The sequence below is a fragment of the Sapajus apella genome, unplaced genomic scaffold, assembly GCF_009761245.1.
Source record: "Sapajus apella isolate SASKATOON/1434 unplaced genomic scaffold, GSC_monkey_1.0 scaffold41, whole genome shotgun sequence".
Taxonomy (NCBI): Eukaryota; Metazoa; Chordata; class Mammalia; order Primates; family Cebidae; genus Sapajus; species Sapajus apella.
In genome coordinates, this window is record NW_022436981.1 from 10,582,397 (window position 1) to 10,608,532 (window position 26,136).

Consider the following 26,136-nt stretch of genomic DNA (forward strand, 5'->3'; position numbering starts at 1 on the left):
TTACTGAAAGACTCTATACTAAAGCCTGAATCCCTTTCTCCTCTTGATCTTGTGAAGAAACATGCAAGATATAAGATAGTCAAGCTTCCTTAGATACCCTCTCCCAAATGGAAAAAGGCTATCTGGTCATTTGACAGATGTATAACATTTGTATCTACCTTTGTTTTTACCTATTTAAAAGCCAGCCCATATGGCAAATGAAAATGGAAAATCATTATCAGTGGAAAGATAGAGACACAAGAAGGAATCTAACAAGTCATATACTACTCCCATGAAAAGCAATTTCTAAGGTAAAGTTATCAGTTTTAGTTAATCAAATTGTCTCAGCAGGTCTATGTGGCAAACTGAGGTACTGTCTTGGTCTACCTTTAGCAACAGTCTGCTAGGCTAGTTAAGTAGCTTAGATCAGTAGTTTTGGCCTCAGGAAACTATAATCCTGTAAATACAGTATGATGAGAGAATATAACCTTTTAAGGAGGTCTAGCGGATACTGTGGAACTGACTGAAAATAGAAAATTACTAGCTATGAAACATAATAGTGTTTTAATGCTCAATTTATCTTTACAAATATTTTATTAAGCTTTAATTACTTGCTAGAATAAAGGAAATCATCTGTGCTAATTGACCAACTATTTTAAATTAGCACTCAACATTTTAAATGAAACAGATTCGTTCTGAAACTATTTCTTCATTCTCAGTTTGTAAAACTTATTAGCATTCAAGAGTCACATTTATCATTTTATTCCATTATAAATCCTTAGATTTAACCCTTCCTCCCCAGTTTAAACTTCAAAATCCAATTTTAAGGAGTTCATTGGGAGGAAATTTATCTTTAAAATGACTTAAGCCCTAGAGTCTCCCTTTAAACTAAAAACTTACATTTTTGGCCCCTTTTAAACACGAAGGCACTATAGGTAGCCGACTTAGGGTGCAAATAAAATTACACTCATCCGAAGGGTGAAGCCCAATATTTAAAAACTGCAGGCGGGCGCGGTCGCTCGTGCCTGTAATCGCAGCACTTTGGGAGGCCCAGGCAGGCGGATCACGAGGTCAGGAGTTTGAGACCAGCCTGAAATTAGCCAAGAGTGGTGGCACATGCCTGTAATCCCAGCTACTCAGGAGGCTGAGGCAGGTGAATCTCTTGAACCTGGGAGGCGGAGGTTGCAGTGAGCCGAGATCGCGCCACTGCACTCCAGCCTAGGCAACGAGGCATTTGGGACTTCCTTATTGTAGCTGGCACTGTCTCTCCTCCCCCAGCACTTTCACCTCCACTTCTCTGCCAAAGATGTACTGCATTTTTAATCTCCAGAATAGAATGGATTAGAAGTTTAAACTCTGTAAACTCGTTGAATGCTTGGAGCCCTATTAGTTCCTGTCACCAGTAGAAACTTTAAAAACTCAGTAAATGTTTGCTAAATGAAGGTAATAGGCTATGAAGCCTGTCGGTTTTCACAGAACAGGGAAACCCGTAGTTAAAAAAGATTGTGGAAAACAAAAAGACTGTGGAAAAACAAAGTATCATCTGGTAAACAAGTACATTCACTTGAGATGAAATCAGGTAGTTTGGGCTTTAAGAGGTGGGGCTGAGGACTAAGGGTAAGTTCCGGCGCTCAAACCTGAGCGATGGACTACATATCCCAGAGAGCCTCGCGAGCGCTGTTTCCGCGGCACTTGGGTTTCAGGGCCATGGAGTCGAAAGCCCTCCCCCCCATTGCATTATGGGATTTGTAGTGAGATGTGCTTTGCGTGGCTCTTGCTTTCCTCCTGCTGGGCAGCAAAGCGCGTCTCTTCCTCAACCTCCAGTTTGTGCTCTCAAAAACTTAAGTCGTTATAACAGCTGTGACTGTTGAGAAGTTTCACTGTTTTCCCGCATTCCTGGCGCAGGACTCTAGCCAGAGTCTCCGAGGACTTTGTAGCGACTGTTCCAAGCGTCCAGTTTTATGTTCTTCTGGGCGGCTTGCCTTAGGGGCTCACCCCTAAATTTGGGTTGTAAACATTTTTGAGATAATGCTTGGTCAAGTTCGCTTAACTGTTCACTCAGCCGAACACACGGGTTGAGCTTGAGGTTCGACGCTCGGGCAGCCTTAGCCCTATGCCTGGCGCGCGCACACTGCCTTCCCGCCCCCCGTCTCCCACCACGAGGCAGCCCTAGGGCTGGGGGGCCGGGCAGCGCACAAGGGCAGCGCCGACACTGCGCATGCTCGGCGCGTCGGCGCAGGTTCCCGCAGCTGAGGGGCAGCTCCGCAGCGGCGTCCGGGGTCTCCACTGGGGCGGACGCTCCGGTGCTCGCACAGTCTCCCGCCGCGGCTGGCAACGGGCGTCCCTCCACTCCCCGAGTCCCCGGCCGCCGCCGCCACCCCAGCGCGCCCCGATCTGGCCCCCTGCCCCGCGAAGATGGCTGCCGTACGCCGGGCCCGCAGTTACTGCCGCTGCCTGGTGCGCTTCTCCGACCGAGAACTCTGCTAAGCCCCGCTGCAGAGACAGGCAGGAGTAGACACCCGGACACCCAGCACCCCTCCTCGGGGGCGGTGCAGAGGGGGCGCGGAGAGCCGCCCTCGAGTGCTGCAGGCCGCCCCGCCAGCATGGTAACCTGGCCAGGGGGTTGGAGGGTGGACGCCGCGGGGCGGGAGCGCGGTGTGCAAGGAGGGCCCGGGCCTAGGGTTGGGGGTCGGCAGGGACCCTAGGAGGAGTGGGAGCTGCACGGCTGCCGCCCGTTAGAGGGCCCTGGCCTGAGAGGGAGTGAGTCGGAGGACGGGAGGGTACCAACCCTGGTCTCTCCCTAGGGTTCCTTTCTGCTGAGCCACCCCAGCCCCCGCTGGGCTCGATGTGAGGAGGGGGACGTTTGCAGGACAGCCGGGGAAAATGTCCCTTCTCAGCTCACTGAGTATATTGAATCAGTCTCGGTCCTCTCGAGGGACTTTATCAGAAGCATTGAGCATAGACTGAGGTGAGCTGTCGCAGCGTCTGAATTTGGGAGGGAGCCCTGGCAAGCGGAGACACTTGTTGATTGCCCTTCTGCTGAAAAGCCGGGCCCACCGACAGGCCCTGCCTGCACCTTGAGAAGCCCTGGGTGTAGGACGCGTCTGCCCCACGAGGCGTCAGTTTCCTAGGTAGGATGTTGGCAGGTGGCCCTGGCAGAGTGGGGTTGGAGGGTTCGTCTCCGCGGCGTCGGTGTGGTCCAAATGGAGAGACTGAGCTAAGCTGCAGAGTTTGACAGCGTAGATTCCAGGGGACTGTTTCGTACTGGAATACGTAGTTTCTGTCCTGTGCCTTTCTTTGGTTTAGAATAAGTTGTCCATCTGAGAAACTAACCTCTGGCTGGGGCTGAAAGATCAGGAATGAAATGATTCCAAACGAATTAATTTATGGTAGACTCAAATTTTATTGCATAAATGAATGGCTGAATTTATTCAATTAATCTGGAGGATAGAAAAGGCATCAAATGCCCCGATCCTAAACTTTCAGAAGTAGTTCTCTGACTGGGATTAAGCATTTAGCCTTTATAGTTTATTAATCCCACCTGTGAAACAGGAGTAACATGATGAAGACATGGGCTACTCATACACATGAGCTACTTAAGTGAGGGTGATATTTAGGTCAAACTCGATTATGAAAAATAAAAGGAAAACCTCCAGGTGGCAACTGAGGGCCTACTTATTTCAGGTGGTATTTGAGTTGACCAAATGTCAGCTCAGCCAGATCCCAGATATAGTAGTTTGTTTTTGTGATGGTACTGTCAAAATCAAAGTAAGAATGATTTAAAACGCCACTGTAACACAGGGGAGAAGAAAGATGCCATCTATATTACACGTCTCCCATTTCCTTTCCTCATCATTCAGATTTTGAGTACTTATTACCAGCTTAGCATAGTGTGAGACTAAGGTACAATACTAGATCTTCAATATAACCAAACCTGCAAGGTGATTTATGATAAACTTTTAATCACAGAATGTCACATATGAAAAGGGACCTCAGTAGATCACCGTATCTCTTTCCAGATGTCCCATAGATATGACAGCTGAGGCCTAGACAGGCCTTTACAAATCAAGCAATGTGTTTGGCCTTATGGTTACAAAGGTAACTGAGATATGTTCCTGTCCTTGATGCCTTAACTCTAGTGAATGAAACAACCAGCCTCAGTACAAGTGTTGTGATAAAAGTAAGCACAAGTATTATGGGAACACAAAAGAGGCAATCAGAAAGGTTGAAAAATGCTTCTGACTAAGATGAACCCTGAGCTGCATCTTGAAGGGTGAATAGAAATAGCTAAGTGAGGAGGAAGGCATTCCAGATAGAGCAAGCAGCATATGCAAGCCAACTGGACAGCAGGAGAAGCTCTTGAAGTCCGTTTAGAATGACTGCTAGGCAAGAGTTAGAAAACTAAACTACAAAGGATACCCCACAGAACTCAGGAACACTCCCATTACCTGTACTTAGAGTTTACAATAATAAAGCAGATTCTTAGAAGAGAGAGAAATACAATTCTCAGTGGGATTTATACATTCAGTCTTTCATTACATATTTTCCTACTAGTGGTGTTCTTAATAGGAAAAGCTTCCAACTTAAAGAGACCAAAAAAAAAAAATGTATTTGACAATACATTAATCCTTTTCCATTTTTCTGGAAATTGACCTGAGTTCTTGATCTCATTTATTGCTTCACAGATGTATGCTTTACAGTGTGCCCAGCATTTTACCGTATACTAACTGGTCAACTCTGAAAGGCACCTCTGGTTTGAGTCTGCTTGCCAGAGATAAGATAAGAGGCAAGGCTAATTTATGTTCTGTAATATAGTGCAACTATGTCTGGTGGCTATGTTAAAGATGTGTGTTAATATAAACACCCCCCACCCTGAAATAACATACAACTAAAATTTGCAAAATTTAAAACTTACCATCTTTGGAACTAGTAAAATTAAATGGGTTTATTATCTAGCTAACCTTTAAGGTCATTTCCCTGATTGCCACATTTCTTTAAGTATTGAGCAAGTTTCATTTGCTGAAGTCTATTAGCTAACAGACTGAACTGAGACAACATACCATTTTTACTGTAAGGTAGGATTCAGTTTAATTTAGCAAACATTTATTCAGAATGAAAGGATGAAATGTAAGACATCTGACTGAGACCTCTATTAAGCCTCAGGTCACACACAGTAATTCCAGTCTAGCTTTATTCCACTAAAGCCAATCCAATATATAAAAATTGGATTTATAGACAGATAAAATAGAAGGGGTTTCTTTATAAAACATTTACTATTAAAAGTTTTTGACTAAGGAGCTTTCCTAGTACATATAAAACATTAATACACAGAAGTCATGTTTGCATAGAACACATTTAATAACATGCTAGCTGTATAAAAGAAGTGACATCATTTTATGGACTGTATTCTTTTTTTTTTTTTTTTTTTTTGAGACAGGGTCTCGCTCTGTCTTCCGAGTTGGAGAGCAGTGGTGCAATCTTGGCTCACTGCAACCTCCATCTCCCAGGCTTAAGCGATCCTCCCACCTCAGCCTCCTGAGTAGCTGGGACTACTGGCATGTACCACCAAGCCCTGCTAATTTTTGTAATTTTTGTATAGACTGGGTCTTGCCATGTTGCCCAGGTTTGTCTCAAACTCCTGGGCTCAAGCCCTCCCATCTTAGCCTTCCAAAGTGTTGAGATTATAGGCATGAGCCACTGTGCCTTGCCTGGACTACGTGACTATATTCTCTTAAGTGATCCATGAAACAAAAACCATCTGCTACAGCCAGGCATGGCCACATAAGCCTGTAGTCTCAGCTTCTCAAGATGTGGGGCAGAAGTACCTTCGGAGCCCAGGAGTTTGAGGCCATCCTGGGTTGCATAAGGAGACTGTCTCAAGAAAACAAAAACTGTTACCTGAACTCCATAGGACAACTAAATGTTACTATTTTCTGAAACCAATCTGTGTTTTTAGCCACTCAACAATACACTTTCAACTAGAGTCCAGTGGATTTGTTTATTCTACAGTATTGAAAAAATTGAAGTATCAAGTTATATCTGATTGGTGTCATTAAACTTACCTGTGAGGAGGATATCTACAGAGAAGCAATGTTGTATTTCATTAACATGAACCATTATAGTATTTTCTGTTTGGGTACTTGTAGAAGTTTATGGACACTAAAATTATTTGGGCTTTTTGTGTTAGACTTGATTATGTCTGGAACATCTGTCTTAGCACCTTGTCAACTGCATTCTAGAACATTTCTGCTTCCGATGGAAAATACAACATGACCTATGAAGCAGTCTTGCAAAAGAAAAAAAAAATCTTAGCAGAATCTAATCTGGCCTCTCAAGATCCAGCTACAATTTACAGGAAATAAGAGTAAGAGGTCAAAGGAACACATTTGTTGACACCTCATAAAATCTAGCTTCTACAGAAAAATGACCCAGTTTCATCCTAAATACATTACAAGAAAAAAGACAGGATTACAAAAGACTGGAGACATAGCAACCAATTACAATGTGGACCTTATTTGAATCTTGATTTCACAAACTGAAATATATGTATTTTACATATGACATCTTGAGAAATGTGAATATTGTGATTTGGTATTTGATGCAAGGAATTATTACACTGATAATTATTAAAATCGGATCATGAATACTTGGGAATTTTTTCCTGTTAAGTATTTTTCTCATAAAAAGTTTTAAAAAAAAAAAAACTTGTAGAACTAAAAGAGAATACCAAAGATGAACCTATTTTTAATTCATTTTTTCTAAGAAAAAGTGATAATTTTTTTTCTTGTCTTTTTTTTTTGAGACCCTCACCCTGTTGCTCAGGCTGGAGTGCAGTGGTGCAGTCTCAGCTCACTGCAACCTCCAACTCCTGAGTTCAAGTGATTCTCCTTCCTCTGCCTTCTGAGTAGCTGGGATTACAGGTGCCTGCCACCATGCCCAGCTAATTTTTATATATTTAGTAGAGACAGGGTTTCACCATGTTGGACCAGGCTGGTCTCGAACTCCTCAGGTGATCCGCTGGCCTTGACCTCCCAAAGTGCTGGGATTACAGGTGTGAGCCACCGTGCCCAGCATTTTTTTTTTTTTTTTTGAGATTAGGTCTCTGTTCATCCAGGCTGGAGTGCAGTGGTACAATCTCGGCTCACTGCAGCCTCCATCTCTCAGGCTTAAGCAATCCTCCCACCTCAGCCTCCCAAGTAGCTGGGACTACAGGCACACACACCACCACACCTGGCTGATTTTTTGTATTTTTAATAGAGATGGGGTTTCACTATGTTGGCCAGGCTGGTCTTGAACTCCTGACCTCAAGTGATGCTCCTGCCTCAGACTCCCAAAGTGCTGGGATTACAGGTGTTAGCCACCGCACCTGGCCAGAAAAAGTGAAAATAATTTTTTTATAGATTATCAGTAGTTATATATATGTTAATGAAAGATTTGGCTTCTTTTACCTAATTACATTATAAATCATTTATGAATAGTAATAGCCTTGAATTGTTACTTTTTATAATACAGTTGGCCCTCTGTACCTGCAGGTTCCACATCCTGGGATTAAACAGTGGATCAAAAATATTTGGGGGAAAAAAAAACAATACAACAATAACACAAATTTAAAAACAGTATACTATAAGAACTGTATACATGGCATTTACATTAAGTCATCTTTAAGTTACTTAAAATATCTAATACAATGTAAATGCCATGTGTACAGTTCTTGTAGTATACTGTTTTTAAATTTGTATTATTTTAAAGTATGTGAGAAGATGTGCATAGGTTATATGCAAATATGCCATATAAGGGGACTGGAACATCCAGGGATTTTGGTGTCCTGGGGGCTCCTGGAACCAATCCCCTGTGGGACAACTGTAATTAAATTGATTTTTGGATGGACGGAACTGATGTTAAATTTGGGGGGAAAAATGTTAGGATTCACAGTAATGTGAGTACTGTGGTTTGGAGTAGAGAATATGCTTTTCAGACTCATTTTCCTTTGGGAATTAAAAGTAAGGTCTCAAGGGCACCCCGCAGCCTTGGTACTCAAAGTGGGTTTCATAAACTGTTGACAGTGTGAATATTAAATAGCAAGTGGCTGAGTGGGCAATATTGATTACAGAGGGCAGCTGGTGTGTGTATATTCCTGATATTATTTGGGTTTTTTTCCCCCTCAGGCAGAAGCTGAGGAAGATTGTCATTCTGATACTGTCAGAGCAGATGATGATGATGAAGAAAATGAAAGTCCTGCTGAAACAGATCTGCAGGCATGTTTCTTCAATTACGTCTTTAATTTTTATTCTATTGTTTCTCATACATATGCAGAAATTGGTCATAATTATGGGTATTTGTAGGTTATTACTGTTTGCATTGAGTTTAACTGTTTCATACTGGTTTATAGAATAATTAACCAATGTGATGGATTTCTTTGTAAAAAGCAACATCAATACTGGCTGCTTGTAGTTTAACATATGGGTTTTAAGTATTCAAACTAAGGCTTAAGCATGACTCAGAACCCATAATCTTAAAAACGTTGATGGGTTTGACCACCTAAAAGTTTACAACCAGTGTATAGCAAAAGGTATCATAAATAAAGTTAAGAGAAATAGCCAGTTGGAAAAACTGTTTATGTGAGCATAGGGTTCATCATCTCATTATATAGAGCATTCATATATTTGGAGGAACAGAGAATAAAAATATATGACTGCACAGTTAATGGAAAAATAATACAAACGGCTATTAAATATTTGAAGAGATAATTAGCCTCACTGATAATTTAATCAGATTGGTGAATAATGTACATCGATGTCCAGGCTGTGAGAATAGTTGTGCAGTGTACATGAAAATGCAAATTGCTACAACTTTCTGGAGGGCAGACTGGTGGTATCGATCAAAATGAAAAACATGCATTCCTTTGATACAGCAATTCTACTTCCAGGAAATGAACTTTAAGGAAATAGTGGGGAAATGGTAAAGTAAGTAAATATGCAAGTATAAAGATGTTTAGTATAGCATTGTTTATCTGGAAAAGCATCATACAACCTAAATATTCATCACTTGTTATTAAGTAATGATGCATCCATACAGTGAAAACACTACAGCCATTTAAAAGGATGAAGTAAATCTTTAGCATTAAAATAGAAAAAAAGTTGCTGTAACTAGTTAAGTGTGTCTCACTGCACTTGTAAGGTTAATATTTATTTGGAACCAGATGGTCTAGTAGACACATGGAATGCTGCTGAAGATTCTGTAGGTCAGAGATACATGTGTAAAATGTTGGAAGCATAGCAACAAAGCTGTGTACAGAATACAGAGAAAAATTATTTTTAAAACATTCTAGATACGGCTTTTTTAAAAAAAGGACGTCAGGAATAACATGCAGCCCCGTTAGCAGTGGCTGTTTAGGCAGAACGTGTAACCCAGCTTGGGTTCCCCAGGAATCAAACTAGGTGAAGATTGCCGTGCAGGAAGTTTATTAAGGAGTACTTTTGGGTTCAACACCTATGGAAGGGAGAGAGGGAAACGAGTGGGCAGGGAGAAGACCAGCTGCAATGCAGTCTTAATGGACTGCTTAGCCATCCTCGAGGGAGTTCCGAAGATGTAATACCCTTTCACAGCTGACCTGAGTTGCAGACAGAGAACGAAGCCTTTATTAGCCATTAATCAGTCATCGGGTGGGGATTGAGAAGACAGCGTTTTTGCTGAGACAATACCCAAAAGGGCTGACAATAGATTGAGAAGACAGTGGTTTTGCTGAGGCAATACCCAAAAGGGCTGTTTTTCAGCTAGAATTCCCAGCAATTTGAGTAACAGGCTCTTTATTTCTGAAAGTGAATCTGGGCAACACACCAGAGTCTGCCATACAGGGGGACTTCACTTTTTATGTGCTTTAATTTTTTTTTTTTTTTTTTTTTTGAGATGGGGTCTTGCTCTGTTGCTCAGGCTGAAGTGCGGTGATGCGATCTCATCTCACTGTCAACGTCTGCCACCCAGGTTCAAGCAATTCTCATGCCTCAGCCTACCGAGTAGCTGGGGTTACAGGTGCCTGCCACCATGCCCAGCAATTTTTTTTTTGCATTTTTAGTAGAGACAGGGTTTCGCCATGTTGGCCAGGCTGTTCTTGAACTCTCGACAATCTCGGCCTCCCGAGGTGCTGGGATTACAGGCATGAACCACCACACCCAGCCTCAAAGTTGCACATTTAAATTTTTAAAATAAATATTTGAAAGATACTTTCTTTCTTAAATACAGAATGTTAATTAAGAGGAAGACTTTGGGCTTACCTACAGAATTTTTGGTAATACTCTTAATGTCTACTAGATGCTATAGTCATTAAAAAATTATTGGAAGCTGGCTGGGCACAGTGCACACCTGTAATCTCAGCTACTTGGGAGGCTGAGGCAGGAGAATCACTTGAATCCAGGAGGCAGAGGTTGCAGTAAGCCATGATTGTGCCATTGCACTCCAGCCTGGGCAGTAAGAGCAAAACTCCATCTCAAAAAAAAAAAAAAAAAAAAAAAAAAGGAAGCTTATAACTTCAGTCTGTAAGTGATGGCTTATATTTTCAATTCTAATTAAAATTTGGTTCTCCGGTACCATTCAGCTTTTGCTGTATTGACAGACGTATTTTATGCAAATTTTCTTGATTCTTTATGTTTTGAGTAGAAAATTATTTTAAACGATTACATGTATTTAATGGATATTTAGTAACAGCTATTTCTGGACTTAGAATGATAAGTATATACATGAAAGTAGATGTTGGACATACTGATACATTGTTCCAGAATTGAGCTACCCTTCCTTGGTGAGTCCTACTGTGCTCTTCTCTCCTTAGGCACAACTCCAGATGTTCCGAGCTCAGTGGATGTTTGAACTTGCTCCAGGTGTAAGTGCTAGCAATTTGGAAAATCGACCTTGCAGAGCAACAAGAGGCTCTCTCCAGAAAACAGCAGCAGATACCAAAGGAAAACAAGAACAGGCAAAAGAAGAAAAGTTAAGTATTATAGATGTTGTAACAAATTACCTTTTTTTTAGTTTTGGCAACTGGAAATTTTCACTGACACAGTAAGTAGTCATTGTAACCAGTCTTTCAGGACATAAGCACATGACATGTAAAATAAAAATTTTGGGCCAGGTGTGGTGGCTCACGCCTATAATCCCAGCACTTTGGGAGGCCTAGGTGGGTGGATCACAAGGTCAAGAGATTGAGACCATCCTAGTCAACATGGTGAAACCCCGTCTCTACTAAAAATACAAAAATTAGACGGGCATGGTGGCATGAGCCTGTAATCCCAGCTACTCGGGAGGCTGAGGCAGGAGAATTGCTTGAACCCAGGAGGCGGAGGTTGCGGTGAGCCGAGATTGCACCATTACACTCCAGCCTGGGTAGCAAGCAAAACTCTGACTCAAAAAAAAAAAAAAAATTTCACTAGTATACTAGTTTATATATTTCTCACAATTTCTTCTAGATACTTTGGATGATACCACTACTCCTGAATGGCTTTTTTCTCTGTAGATAAACTATCTTCATTGAGCTGTTTTTTGTTAATTTATAGACCTCTGGGATTCATGTGGTCTCTGAAAGATTGATATCTGAATTTATTAACAGAGCCAACCAAAAAAAAAAAAAAAAAAAAAAGATTGCTCACATGTTAACATCTTTCCAGAGGCCTTAATTTCATGCAGTATTTTGTTATATTTTGAGTTAATCAGCTTATAATAATGCATTAATCATTTCCTTATTCTGGAAAATTTTGAAATATTTTCACACTGAAAATGCTTTGAATGCTGTCTAACATTCACATTTCTTCTGGAACTTACACAGAGTAGGCACAGCATACCATTTCATTTTTTATTCTCTTTTTCCATAGAGGCTGCCATCTTTTTACCATCAGATCCAAGTTTGTGTTGTCAATTAGTCATTAAATAATTGGCATTACTCTGATGACTTAAATCTTCTATCTCCTCTTATTTTTTATTTTTAAGTAATTATAGGTTCACAGGTTCAGGGAAGTCCTGTGTACCCTTCATCTAGCCTCCTCTGATGGTAACAACTTGCATAACCATAGTATAGTATCAAAAACAAGGAAATAGGCATTCAGACAACCCAGAGAGTTTATTTGGATTTCCTGGGTTTACAAGCACTTGTCTGTGTGTATGTGTATAAACAGTTGTGTGCAGTTTTATTACAAGGTAGCTTCATGTCACCGCCACCACAATCAAGATACAGAACTGTTTTATAGTTATATATTCCCTTTCTCTAGCTATTCTTTTTTTTTTTTTTTTTTTTTGAGACGGAGTTTCACTCATGTTACCCAGGCTGGAGTGCAATGGCGCGATCTCGGCTCACCGCAACCTCCGCCTCCTGGGTTCAGGCAATTCTCCTGCCTCAGCCTCCTGAGTAGCTGGGACTATAGGCACGCGCGCCACCATGCCCAGCTAATTTTTTGTAGTTTTAGTAGAGACGGGGTTTCACCATGTTGACCGGGATGGTCTTGATCTCTTGACCTTGTGATCCACCCGCCTCAGCCTCCCAAAATGCTGGGATTACAGGCTTGAGCCACCGCGCCCGGCCTTTCTCTAGCTATTCTTAACCACTGGCAATCACTAATCTGTTCTCCATTTTGTAATTTTGATATTCCAAGAATGTTGTATAAGTGGCATCATACAGTATGTAACCTTTTGAGATTGGCTTTATTCACTAAGTGTGATTCCCTCAAGATCAGTCCATGTTGTTATGTATCAGTAGTTTTTTCCTTTTTATTGCAGCATAGTACTGCATGGTATGGATATACCCCAGTTTGTTTAACCATTTGTTGGTTGAAGGACTTTCGTGTTGTTTCCAGTGTTTGGCTATTATGAATGGAACTATCGAAATGTGTGTGCAGATTTTTGCATGAACATAATTTTCATTTCTCTGGGATGAAACCCCGAATGTGGTTGCTAAGTTCTATAGTAAGTGCATGTTTGCTTTTAAAATAAACTGCCGAAGTGTTTTCTAGAGTATCTTATAAGTTCCCACCAGCAATGTATGAGTGATCCAGTTCATCCTCATCAGCATTTGGTCTTGCTACTTTTTATTATTTATTTATTTAAAGACAGAGTCTTGCTTTGTCGCCCAGGCTGTAGTGCAGTGGTATGATCTCAGCTCACTGCAACCTTTACCTCCTGGGTTCAAGTGATTCTCCTGCCTCAGCCTCTTGAGTAGCTGAGATTACAGGTGCTCACCAGTACGCCATGCTAATTTTTGTATATTTAGTGGAGATGGGGCTTCACCATGTTGGTCAGGCTGGTCTTGAACTCGTGACCTCAAGCAGTCCACCCACCTCAGCCTCCCAAAGTGCTGGGGTTACAGGCATGAGCCAGGGGGTTACAGGCGTGAGCCACTGCACCTGGCCTTTAATTTTATTAATAGCCATTAATATAGATATATAGTGGTATCTCGTTGTCATTTTAATTTGCATTTCCCTAATGGCTTATGATGTTGAACATCTTTTCATGTGCTTATTACTTATCTATTAATATATATTCTTCTCTGAAATACCTGTTGATATCTTTTCTAATTGGATTGCATGTGTGTGTGTATACATTTTTTTTTTTTTTTTGAGACAGAGTGTCACCCTGTCACCCAGGCTAAAGTGCAGTGGCATGATCTTGGCCCACTGCAACCTCTGCCTCCCAAGTGATTCTCCTGGCTCAGCCTTCAGAGTAGCTGGGACTACAGGCATGCACCACCACAACTGGCTAACTTTTGTATTTTTAGTAGGGATGGGTTTCACCTTATTGACCAGGCTAGTCTCAAACTCCTGGCCTCAAGTGATCTGCTGACCTGAGCCTCCCAAAGTGCTGGGATTATATGTGTAAGCCACCATGCCCAGCCAGATTGCTAATATTTTTAATGTTGTGTTTTGGAAGTTCTTTTTGTATTCTATATACAAGTCTTTTATTGAATATGTGGCTTGTAAATATTTTCATCCTCTTAACAGGGCATTTCACAGAGCAAAAATTTTTAATTTTGATGAGATCCCACTTATCCATCTTTTTTTTATGAATGGTGCTTTTGGTGTCAAATACAGGAACTCTGCCTAGTCCTAGGTTTCCAAGATTTTCTTTGTTTTCTTTTCCTCTAAAAGTTTTATGGGTTTTACATTTAAGTCCATGATCCATTCAAGTTAATATTTATGTAAAGTATGAGGTTTAGATCAAGGCTCATTATTTTGCCTATGACTAGTTATTTCACACAATTTATTTAAAACGCCCTCCTGCCATCCATATTAATTTTTAATGCAGGTTTTAAAAAATTTTTACTCTATATTTTTATAGGCTCGAGAATTCTTCCTAAAAGCAGTAGAAGAAGAACAAAATGGAGCTCTCTATGAAGGTAAAAATTCAGAGCACAGGATCATATCATCATAATATTTCTGAATAACAACTCTGTTATTAACCATATTTTTTTAAATTATAACATATTTGGTATAGAACATCAGTTTTCTTAATATATTCTTCCTTCAGTATTCATTGGAAATTGGTTCCAGGACCCTTTGCAAATACCAAAATGCTTAAGTCACTTATATAAATGGTGTAATATTTATATATAACTTATGTAAATAGTTGTTATATTGTATTGTTTTTTAAAATTTGTATTTATTTTAAATATTTTTTATCTGCAGTTGATTGAATCAGAGAATGTGAAACCTATGCATACAGAAGGCCAACTGTATTTGAAATTGTTTTTTAAAAAATAAAAAATAGAAATTGTTTTTCTATGTAACCTGTCTTTTTGCAAAAAATATTGCTGGGAAACATCATCATATTGGTAGGATGAGCAAAATAACACTTTTTTTACATTTAGCTTTAGTTATTCATTAATATTTAAAAATTGTTCATTTTAAAATATGCTCTTCTTATAGGTGAAAATTACTTCAGATGATGGGAATATAAAGAATTGAGGAAAAAATATGTATTTTCCTTTATAAGTTATAATTTACATATTACCAACAAAAATATGTGGTAATATGTGTGTCAGCTTTGTGTCTTTTATTAACCCAATAGAAATGTATAAATAAACTGATAGGACTATTTACCATATTAAGTTTGTAATTACGCTTTCATTTTGTGATTGTAAAGATAATAGTTGAGGCACAGGAAAAACCTTTGTGCTGGAATCATTTGGAAATGCCTCAAAAATAACATATTTAGAGTTACTGCATTTATGTGCAAGTTTCTTCTAGTGATATTTTTCTTTAGATTTTAGAAAGGCCCAATTGGTCAAGTCCCTGTGCACCCTTCATTGGTTTGTGAAATTCACATCTCCACTTAGTGTATGGTAATTCATCCAGAATAATAGAATGTGGCAGAAATATGTTGAATCATAAACTTCTTCAAAGGAAAAAAGAACTAGCCTCTACAGCGCCAAGTTCTATTGGTGTATCTCTGTGGGGAGAGTTATTGAATATCATAGCTCTAAAGTACTAGACTAGTAGATTTGTAAAAAAAATCTTGAAGGTTACTTAGCTAAATAAGAGGCGGTGGGCTAAAGGAAGTTAAATTTAAAAGATAATTAAAAAAACAAACTATTCTTTATTCTATCCAGTAAGAAGCATTTAATTTTCCTCAACTCTGTGTCTTAGAAAAGTTTGCTTACAAGTGTTTTTGGCCAGGCATGGTAGCTCGCACCTCTAATCTCAGCACTTTGGCAGGCTGAGGTGGGAGGATTGTTTGAACCCAGGAGTTATAGACCAGCTTGGGCAACATTGCAAGATGTTATCTCTAAGAAAAATTTAAAAATTAGCCGAGTGTGCTGGCCGGCGCATTCCAGTAGCCACAGCTGCTCAGGAGGCTGAGGTGGGAGAATTGCTTGAGCCTGGGAGGTGGAGTCTGCAGTGAGCCGAGATCGTGCCAGCTGCACTCCAGCCTGGACAACAGAGTGAGACCCTGTCTTAAACAAAGAGAGACAGAGTATTTTTGTTGGCTATAGCAATTGTATCTTCAGAGCCCAAAGAAAGACAACTGTTTAAAAATCATGATATATGAGAGGGTGAGGAAAAAGATGGGCTAATATATGAGTAAAATACAACATCTTAAGTTTAGGGAAAAGGTTCTTTCTGAGCAGTAAGGTTTGGAAATAATTTTGTGTCACTGAACTACTGTTGCATGTAGAAAAACAGAACTTGGCTGTTTGTGAAGAAAGTTACCAAATTAAACCACAGTTAAGGGTAATCAAAGGAAATGACAAAAATGTGTGGTCATAGCTAATTTAGCTTTATTTCTTCTTTTAGCCATCAAGTTTTATCGTAGGGCTATGCAACTTGTACCTGATATAGAGTTCAAGATTACTTATACCCGGTCTCCAGATGGTGATGGCGTTGGAAACAGCTAGTGCGTATATAATTTGATAGACAGTAATGCATAGAGTTTGTTAAAGTTAAGCATCTTTGCCCTATTGACTCTAAACATAAGAAGATGGTGCTAATTCTGTTAAGCTCTATATTCTTTAGTATATCTTTGTTTATAAAGTTGCAGAAATTTTTTAATTAGGGAAATCAAAAGGTTAACATAGAAATGCACCTTTTAAACAGATGTAAAAATAATAAAGTGAAAACGGTTTTAAAAAGCAGTAGTTACTGAAAGGAGTAAATTAAAGGACGCATTTCAACTTTCTGAAACCTGTTTGAAGTAGAAAGTTTTAAAATGTAATTAGGCTAAAGTTTGCAAAATGTTAATGATGGTTAAAATCGAGTGATGGGTACATGGGATTTTGTTCCACTAGTTTCTTTTGTAAACATTTGAAATTTTACATTTTAAAAAAGGCTTCTAATTTAATGAGGAAAATGCTGAAGTATAAAAGACATTATTTTCTTAATGTTTGTTAGTAGAACATTAAAACTCTAACATTTATTTAAAAGCACAAGTGCAGAATATATTCCTAAAAGAAATCATGTTTCATTGTGTAGTTGCCACTTGCATCAAATTATGAAGTTGCATTGGTTTTATATGGATAAATATCAAGAAAAATATTTTTAAGATGATACTTTTGAAGCTGTTTGTAAGACAATTATAAAGTTGTTTTAGCTTAATTCCAGTATCTCCCAAAACCCAATTTGCTGATATTGGAAGGGAAGGGGGTCTGTACCCATGAGAGAATGTCAGGTTAAAAATAGACAATACAGGGAAAAAAAAAAGAGTTTGTTAATGAAATATCATATTAGCTATTATATTAATATATTCCCTCTGTCATGAAATAATTGTCACCTTTATTGATAACATATGCTTATTGCCAATGTTTTGAACTGCATATGGTATTAACATGTAAGCTTTGGATAAGTCATATTAAAAACATCCCAATGAGGTCAATATTAATTGCTTGTTTAAATTTTCAGATAATAATATTGTTCATCAGATTAGAGTGAACAGTATAAGGCAGTTCATACTTAAAATGAATCATTTGAGCTTTTTCTAAATCTTCTTTAAATTTGGGTAACTTAGATTCAGCTCTTAGCCAGTTTTATAAATACGTGCCAGATGCTGTTAATAAAGATTATATTAAAATATTAAAGAGGCATATCTTTTCATTCCCATTTTTTTAATACAAACCCAGATGCTATGAAAGTTCTTTAAGGATACAATCTTTTTTTTTTTTTTTTTTTTTTATAAGATCTGATAATCCCTAAAAGTTTACCTTTTTTTTTTTTTTCTTTCCTTTCCTGTAATATGTTTGTAGAATAGCCATTGAGTCCATCTAGCCTCAACCGCACTTAAATTTTGTTGTATTATAAAATACCCTTCCTGGTTTTTCATTTCTTTCTTTCTTTTCTTTTTTTTTTTTTAATTTAAGTCTGCATCACTTGAAACTTCCTGGTTTTCTAACTTCATTATTCATGCCTTTTTGTAAGTCTGATTATCTTTAAGGTTTACTTCAGTAAAAATAGAAAGCTCAGACTTTTTTTTTTTAATCACCCTTAACTACACATTTGTGTATATTGGTAGATGATATGTGCACCTTAAGATGTTTTCAAATTAGATATTTTCCTCTCTAAAGGTAGGCTGATAAGGCAAATCTGTTAGAAAACCCTTGGTAAGTAAGTACCTAAAATGACATCTGTAGATTTGGTTTTTATCCAGTTAGAATAAATTAAGATTAAAGAACTTACTACGTTAAGATTTTTGAAATCATTTGAAAGTTTTCACTAACTCATAAAATCTCTACTTTAAAATTAATTAGTTAAGTCTCAACACCTATATTCAAAAATTCTAATTCTTTCTGGATAACTACTGAAGCTTTTTTCCTTGAAAAACTTGGTATGATATTCCTTTGTAAGGCAGGATAAATTCATCACATTTAAAAATGTATCACATGTTGGATAAGCTTTAGGTGACTTTGTAAAGCGAATTTGAAAATGGTATGAAAAATCAGTTTCTAAAGTATACGCTTGTAGACTGAGGCACTTAATTTATTCACCTCCCTTTTTTCAGCATTGAAGATAATGATGATGATAGCAAAATGGCAGATCTCTTGTCCTACTTTCAGCAGCAGCTCACATTTCAGGAGTCTGTGCTCAAACTGTGTCAGCCTGAGCTTGAGAGCAGTCAGACTCATATATCAGGTTTGAATATGTGTTTTTTATAACTCAATGAGAAATAGCTTAAGCTTAGATTAAAGATTTCTAAATTTATAAGGTCAGATAATTTGCCGGATAACTGCTGCTCTAGTTTAGAATATGGCAGAAGATCTAGTTATAATTATCATTTGCATATACTAGTAAGCTATTTTAAAATCTGAAGCAGAATAGTTTTTAGTGCTGTTGTTTAAGGATGTCATACCTTTTCAGTAAAGATCTAACAGGTAAGTCTGAGTTGTTGAAGTAACCCTTAGAAAACTGGAGGAATACTGGTATGAAGCATTTCAGCCATGTTGGACAACTGTCCTGAGACAGGCTGAATGTTTAGAAATTAATGTATTTTTGTCCAGATGTGGTGGCTCATGCCTGTAATTTCAGCACTTTGGGAGGCTGAGTTGGGAGGATCACTTAAGGCCAGGAGTCAAGACCAGTTGACCTGGCCCTGGTGAAACCCCATCTCTACTAAAAATACAAATAGTAGCTGGGTGTGATGGTGCATGCCTGTTGTCCCAGCTACTTGGGAGGCTGAGGCATGAGAATTGCTTGAACCTGGGAGGCGGAAGCTGCAGTGAGCTGAGATTGTACCACTGTACTTCAGCCTGGGTGATAGATCAAGACCTTGTCTCAGAAAAAAATTAATGTATTTTTTAATGTGAAATATTGTTTAGTTTGGGGCTTTTTCAGAGGAGGACAATTGAAAATTTTGAAGGAGATGAAATATGGATAGATGAAATAGATGCCATATGGATCACACACAGATTATTTTTCTAAAACATTTAATATATTTCCGGTAAAATAATCTTAGGGAAAAGATTCCTTTACAAAAAGTAGCTTCAGATCTATACTGAAAAAAACAAAGATATTTATGTCTTGATGTTAGGAACCATTATTATTATTTAGTAGCTGAATACATTCATGCTGTAGCTCTGAGCAATACAGAGGGTGTGATTTATAAATTTCTAGGAATGTATACTTGTACTGGGAATGTAGTTGTGACAACAGAATGACATAGAGGAGAGTCACTGAAGGGTGATTTTGTTTTGCAGTGCTGCCAATGGAGGTCCTCATGTACATCTTCCGATGGGTGGTGTCTAGTGACTTGGACCTCAGATCATTGGAGCAGTTGTCCCTGGTGTGCAGAGGATTCTACATCTGTGCCAGGTACTTAGTTTTTGTTTTTTAAACAACTCAGGCAATGGTGAAAACAAAGATTATGGTCCTTTGCCAATTTTGATAAAATAACTTGATTGGTGTTTTGAGTTAAAACTTAGAGTAAACAAGTTTTGCTAAGCTGTACTTAACATAATTTTCTCAAACAAGTTAGTTTTTTTTTTTTTTCTTTGAGAGGGAATCTCACTCTGTCACCAAGGCTGGAGTGCAGTGGCGCAATCTCAGTTCACTGCACCTTATACATCCTGGGTTCAAATGATTTTCCTGCCTCAGCCTTGCGAGTAGCTGAGACTACAGGCGCATGCCACCACGTCCGACTAATTTTTTGGTACTTTTAGTAGAGATAGGGTTTCACCATGTTGGTCAGGCTGGTCTCGAACTCCTGACCTCAGTGATCCATCCACCTCGGCCTCCCAAAGTGCTGGGATTACAGGTGTGAGCTACCATGCCCAGCCTTAATTAGACCTTTTTAAAGTTGAACATGCCTTTTAAAGTCATCACAAGGTACCATAAGAACTTGGAGGCCTTGTCTTTAGGTGGAGGAGGGAGGAAAGAATCTGAGAGAAGGGGCCAGAAAGGTGCCTGTTATCTACCCAGAGAGTGATTCTCAGTCAGTCATGGCTTCATGCAGTCTAAAATGTTGGGATTATAGTCGTGAGCCACCATGCCTGGCCAAATAACTTAGAATTTAAAGACTAGAATATGCTGGGTTTCTAGGGTATAGAATAATATGTAGGACAGATGTAGTAACCCATACTACTTCCACATGGTTTGCATGCTAACTTAACTGATTTGGGAAAAGAAATTATATTAGAAAAATATATTTAAGCCATTCTTATAGTAACTGTAAACCCATAGTGGTAATGGTTTAGATTAAAACAGCTCTAGAATTTTCTTGTGGTTAAAAGTTACTCTGTATTTTGAAAATTTTGCTATGTGTGAGAAAGGACACTATTCAATAAATGGTGCTGAGATAACTGGCTAGCCATGTGCGGAAAATGGAAAGTGGATCCTTTCCTTACATGATACACAAAAATCAAATCAAGATGGATTGAAAACTTAAATGTAAAATCTAAAACTATAAAAACCCTTTGGCTGAGGCAGGCAGATCACTTGAGGTTAGGAGTTTGAGTCTAGTCTGGTCAACATGATGAAACCCCATCTCTACTAAAAATACAAAAATTAGCCGGGCATGGTGCCATGGATCTGTAATTCCACCTACTCAGGAGGCTGAGACAGGAGAATCGCGTGAACCCAGGAAGCAAAGTTTGCAGTGAGCTGAGATCATGTCACTACATTCCAGCCTGGGTGACAGAGCAAGACTCTGTCTCAAAATAAATAAATAAAATTTTATAAGAAACTTAAATTCACAAGCAAAAAAACAATCCCATTAAAAATTGGGCAACACTTTTCAAAAGAAGATATGTATGTGGCAAACAAGCCTATGAAATAATTCTCAACATTACTAATCATTAGAGAAATACAAATCAAAATCACCGTGAGATACCATCTCACACCAGTCAGAATGGCTTTTATTAAAAAGAAAAAACAGGCTGGGCACGGTGGCTCACGCCTATAATCCCAGCACTTTGGGAGGCCGAGGTGGGTAGATCACAAGGTCAAGAGATGGAGACCATCCTGGTCAACATGGTGAAACCCCGTCTCTACTAAAAATACAAAAATTAGCTGGGCATGGTGACACATGCCTGTAGTCCCAGCTACTCGGGAGGCTGAGGCAGGAGAATTGCTTGAACCCAGGAGGTAGAGGTTGCGGTGAGCTGAGATCGCACCATTGCCCTCCAGCCTGGGTAACAAGAGTGAAACTCTGTCTCAAAAAAAAAAAACAAGAAAAAGAAAAAACATGCTGGCAAGGCTGCTGAGAAAAGGGAATGCTTACATGCTGTTGGTGGGAATGTAAATTAGTTCAGTCACTGTAGAAAGCAGTTTGACGATTCCTTAAAGAACTTAAAAGAGAAATTACCATTTGACCCAGCAATCCCATTATTGAGTATATACCCAAAGGAATATAAATCATTCTGCCATAAAGACACATGCACGCATATGTTTGTTGCAGCACTGATCACAATAGCAAAGACATAGACTCAATCTAAATGCCCTTCAACAGTAGACTGGATAAAGATAATGTGGTATATATATGCCAGGAAATACTACACACTCATAAAAAAGAATGAGATCATATCTTTTGCAGGCCAGATGTGGTGGCTTACACCTGTAATCCCAGCACTTTGGGAAGCCAGGGTGGGAGGATCAGTTGAGCCCAGGAGTTTGAGACCAGCCTGGGCAACATGGCGAAACCCCATCTGCACAAAAAATATAAAAATTAGCTGGACTTGGGGGTATGCGCCTATAGTCCCAGTTACTTGGGGGGACTGAGGGTGGGAGGATTGCTTGAGCCAGGAGGTTAAGGCTGCAGTGAGCCATGTTCATGCCACTACACTCCAGCCTGGGTGACAAAGTGAGACCTTGTCTCAAAAAAAAGAGATAATATTCTTTGCAGCATCGTGGATGAAGCTAGAGGCCATTATCCAAAGTGAATTAACATAGGGTCAGAAAACCAAACACCACATGTTCTCACTTATAAGTGGGAGCCAGACATCTAGCATACATGGACACAAAGAAGGGAACAATAGATACCAGGGCCTACTTGAGGGTGGAGGGTGAGAGGAGTGTGAGGATCAAAAACTACTTATTGGGTACTATGCTTATTGCCTGGATGACAAAATAACATATACACTAAACCCCCTTGACACACAGTTGATCCATAGAATCAGTCTGCACGTATACTCCCAAAACTAAAAAGTTAAAAAAAATTTCCTTTTTGCTATGTGAAGAATAATCCCAGTTTAATATAAGGTAATTTGAGACTAGTCTTTCATGGCCATCTTATATAAAAATATATACTTAGTCCTTATATAGAATTTTTAAAGATAACTTTGTTCTAAAATTCAGATGCATTATTTTTAAATAAATGAATTCCACTTGGACTCTTGTAGTTTTCATAAAATATTTGAATTTCTTGAAGATTCTCTTTCACAATTCTATTTGCTAGTCTATTTATTTATTTATTTATTTTTGAGACAGTGGTTCGCTTTTGTTGCCCAGGCTGGAGTGCAATGGCACGATCTCAGCTCACCGCAACCTCCGCCTCCTGGGTTCAAGCAATTCTCCTGCCTCAGCCTCCTGAGTAGCTGGGATTACAGGCACGCGCCACCATGCCCAGCTAATTTTTTGTAGTTTTAGTAGAGACGGGGTTTCACCATGTTGACCAGGATGGTCTCGATCTCTTGACCTCGTGATCCACCCGCCTCGGCCTCCCAAAGTGCTGGGATTACAGGCGTGAGCCACCGCGCCCGGCCTTGCTAGTCTATTTAACAAGTGCCTGTTAAACACCTAGTGGATTGCCACTAGGGTCTCTAGCACTGTTGTCAACCTAAATAACAAGCAGAGAGACTCTCTATGAGAAATTTGAGAATAAAACATTGCAATGGGAATACACATGCCATAGTAAACTATTCAGGGAAACAGAGGTTTTTAAAAGAAAGAGTGAGGAGGATTACATAATTGTTTTGAAATAATCCTTGACTACAACGATCAGTAACAAGGGTGATGTCAGTCTGACATTGGACAGGCAGTTTCTCGAGCAGATGTCCTAGCAGCAAAAATATTTTTTGTATAAGGTTGTGATGGACTTTGTGCAAAGTTGTGTTTTTTTGTAGTCTTTTTTTGTTACCAGGCATAGAAGCCTGAGAACCTTCTCTTCATGGACTTCCTCAACTCTGTTTGTCAGGGTTTTCTTAACATTAGTGACTCCATTTTTATTTTAACAACTTTCATGTTTTTCTCTTTTGATCAATATCTTTTATCTGATCAGTCATCATGTAGTTGGGTTTTGACATCCCATAATACCAGGATAGACTTATCCTGGTTGCTAGTCTCATCCCATGTTGGGGAAAATGATTAGTGACTAGGAGTCCGTGTCAAAACTCTTTTAAGCCACAGTTGAGCAAGAAGGGACATTTGAAGGGAATGACTCTCAGGCTGTGTCTACCTGGATTCCATTATTAAGTTTGATTTTTGTCTGTTGCATAGTCTTTTGTTATCTCAAAATGCTGCGCCAGCATTATTGTTAGGTGTGATACTTCTACAGACATTTAACAAATAACCGATACAAAGTTAGTAGTTAATATGACAATTCCAATTTGCATAATGGTTTTGAGCCATGAACCTAGGCTTGAACCTAGCCATGAACCTAAAGACAACTAATTGAATAGATCAGTGACTGTAGGGAATTAGGTGAGATCTTTTATAATCATGTGACCTGTTTTCTTATTTTATATACATGGGTCTGAACTTTATCAGAGGTATTTATGTAGGTACAGTATATAGTACTAGCAATAGCACAGATACTTTCTTTTTTGACCAATGGATACTAAAGGATTTCTTGAGTTAGATTCTGTTAAGTTACTAGCAGAAGCTATTGATTATGAAATTTCAATTACACCATTATTCTGTCAAGTGAAAAAAGTAGCATTAAGTGGGGGTAAAAGTCTTACTATGATGTGGTTCTACTGTCATAGGAAAAGCTGTCTACTGCTTTCACAAAAACGTCAGCTTCTCCTGATTATGTTTGAATGTCCCTGGTCATGATATTGTTGTGTGGCTCATATATCAGGCATGAAACTTGTTTCTGAAAATTTGAATATAGGGCTTTAGGAGCAGAACAGCTTTTGTTTTTAGTTGGAGTATTGTAGCCCAATCCTGGAGGAAACTAGGAGAATTGAGGAAACTAGGAGAATTCAGGAAACAGTTGAGTGTACATGTGGATAACAACGGGTGTATTGTAGTTTTTTTAAGAAATTTTTTCTTTCCTACATTGGTCATATAGGAATTTCAGATTTAAAAATCTCTTAAGGCTATGCGGTCAAAGAGAGACAGACTTTAGACTTCACTTATGGTCTTAAGATTCTTGGGCCTGCTAGGAAGTAACAGGTTTTACTCACAATAAGGCTAAGAACTCTTGAAGCCAGATATTTTATGCACATTCTTAAATATGACGTTTTCAGGCAAAGCCTTGGTAATATAACTAATGTATCTAATTGTATCCTCATATAAAGAGAGTAGATTTTCATTGAACTTAAGTAAATAAAAATAATACAAATAGTTTCTGAATTTTGGAGGACTCAAGTAGGGAGAAAAAGCAAATGTTTCCACCTTTGTTCACAAAAGTCTTCTAAAGTCATAAAGACATCCTCTTCATCAGTTACATCAACTTTGTGTAATTTTTTTGTTTTGCTGGATCTTTATTAACAGTTTTATGAACTCATGAATTTATTAGAATTCGGGAAATTTTTATTGACTCCATTGTTTTTAAAGTTACCGAAAATCTTTGTTCAAGAGTACTGCTAGAGTCTTTTCCATGAACAGCAGTTTTGGAATGTAGCTGATAGCAAATGTTTTTAGAGAATTCAGAATAATAATTGTGATGACAAAAAGAATAACCATGAAAAATCTGATGAAAGTTCTCAGTTGACAAGGAAATTTAGTTTTTTCTAGTACATGTAGCATTTTAAGATAACCAGAATCATAACTGACAGTGTCACATCAGGACTATCAGACTTTTACATAAATTTCATCTAATCTTTAGAATATTCACATTAATAACATCTATACAAATATAACTTTAAAAAATATTGGACATAATAGAAATCTATAACTGATAGCATATTAGATTTCTATGAGTTTATGTAGTTTTGGGAAAACTTATCTCAGTAGCATACCCATAAATGTAACTGAAAGAAGATATAATAATTAACAGTGCCTCCCATACAATTTACCAAGTGAGGCTAATCATTTGATAGATTTACAGAATGAGAGATCCATCCTTTGGGGCTCTCCAGGAGCCCAGCTAGAAGATCCCAAAGTTAATTTTAGATCAGAAAGCCTTAATTTGGGATCTTGATCCTGGAGAAACCTGCTGGAGATACCATGTTAAAAGTTCAAAACATTTGATCAAAAAAAAATTGTTGGCCACTGTTAACTAATAGTTACTCATTTCATTGTACTGATAATCAAAAAATCTTAAAAGCAGTGCAGAAAGTTACATGGATATAAAAGCCTTAATCCTTTTAAAGCTCAGTTTTCTTAAATCACCAAAAACCTAATAAAGGCAACACAGGTATTATATTGATAAAAACGTCAAATGTTTTTTAGGCCAGTTGTCAAAAAGATAAATATCTTTGTAGTGTAATTGCTTCTCCTTGTGGGAAACCTGTTTAGATAAATTGGAAGTTAAACCTGATAAAAAGAGTACTTGAATTTAATGAGGGACAGCAAGTATCCAAGGGTATGTGTCTGCACTACA

General features: G+C 38.6%; 1 protein-coding gene across 2 annotated transcripts in view; it reads left to right on the forward strand.

The window, feature by feature from the left end:
* The window catches only part of FBXO9 (F-box protein 9), a 45,966-nt gene that overhangs the window by 850 nt on the left and 18,980 nt on the right, over nt 1-26,136 (forward strand). Inside the window, exons 1-7 of one of the 2 annotated variants that reach the window (XM_032299700.1) lie at nt 2,125-2,585; nt 8,145-8,234; nt 10,802-10,960; nt 14,290-14,347; nt 16,245-16,344; nt 18,439-18,569; nt 19,631-19,745. In XM_032299700.1, the coding sequence (XP_032155591.1) occupies nt 2,583-2,585; nt 8,145-8,234; nt 10,802-10,960; nt 14,290-14,347; nt 16,245-16,344; nt 18,439-18,569; nt 19,631-19,745 (656 nt within the window). In that variant the 5' untranslated portion in view covers nt 2,125-2,582. Of the gene's footprint in view, nt 1-2,124; nt 2,586-8,144; nt 8,235-10,801; nt 10,961-14,289; nt 14,348-16,244; nt 16,345-18,438; nt 18,570-19,630; nt 19,746-26,136 lie in introns of those variants that run through there. The other variant, XM_032299701.1, reaches the window with a different exon arrangement.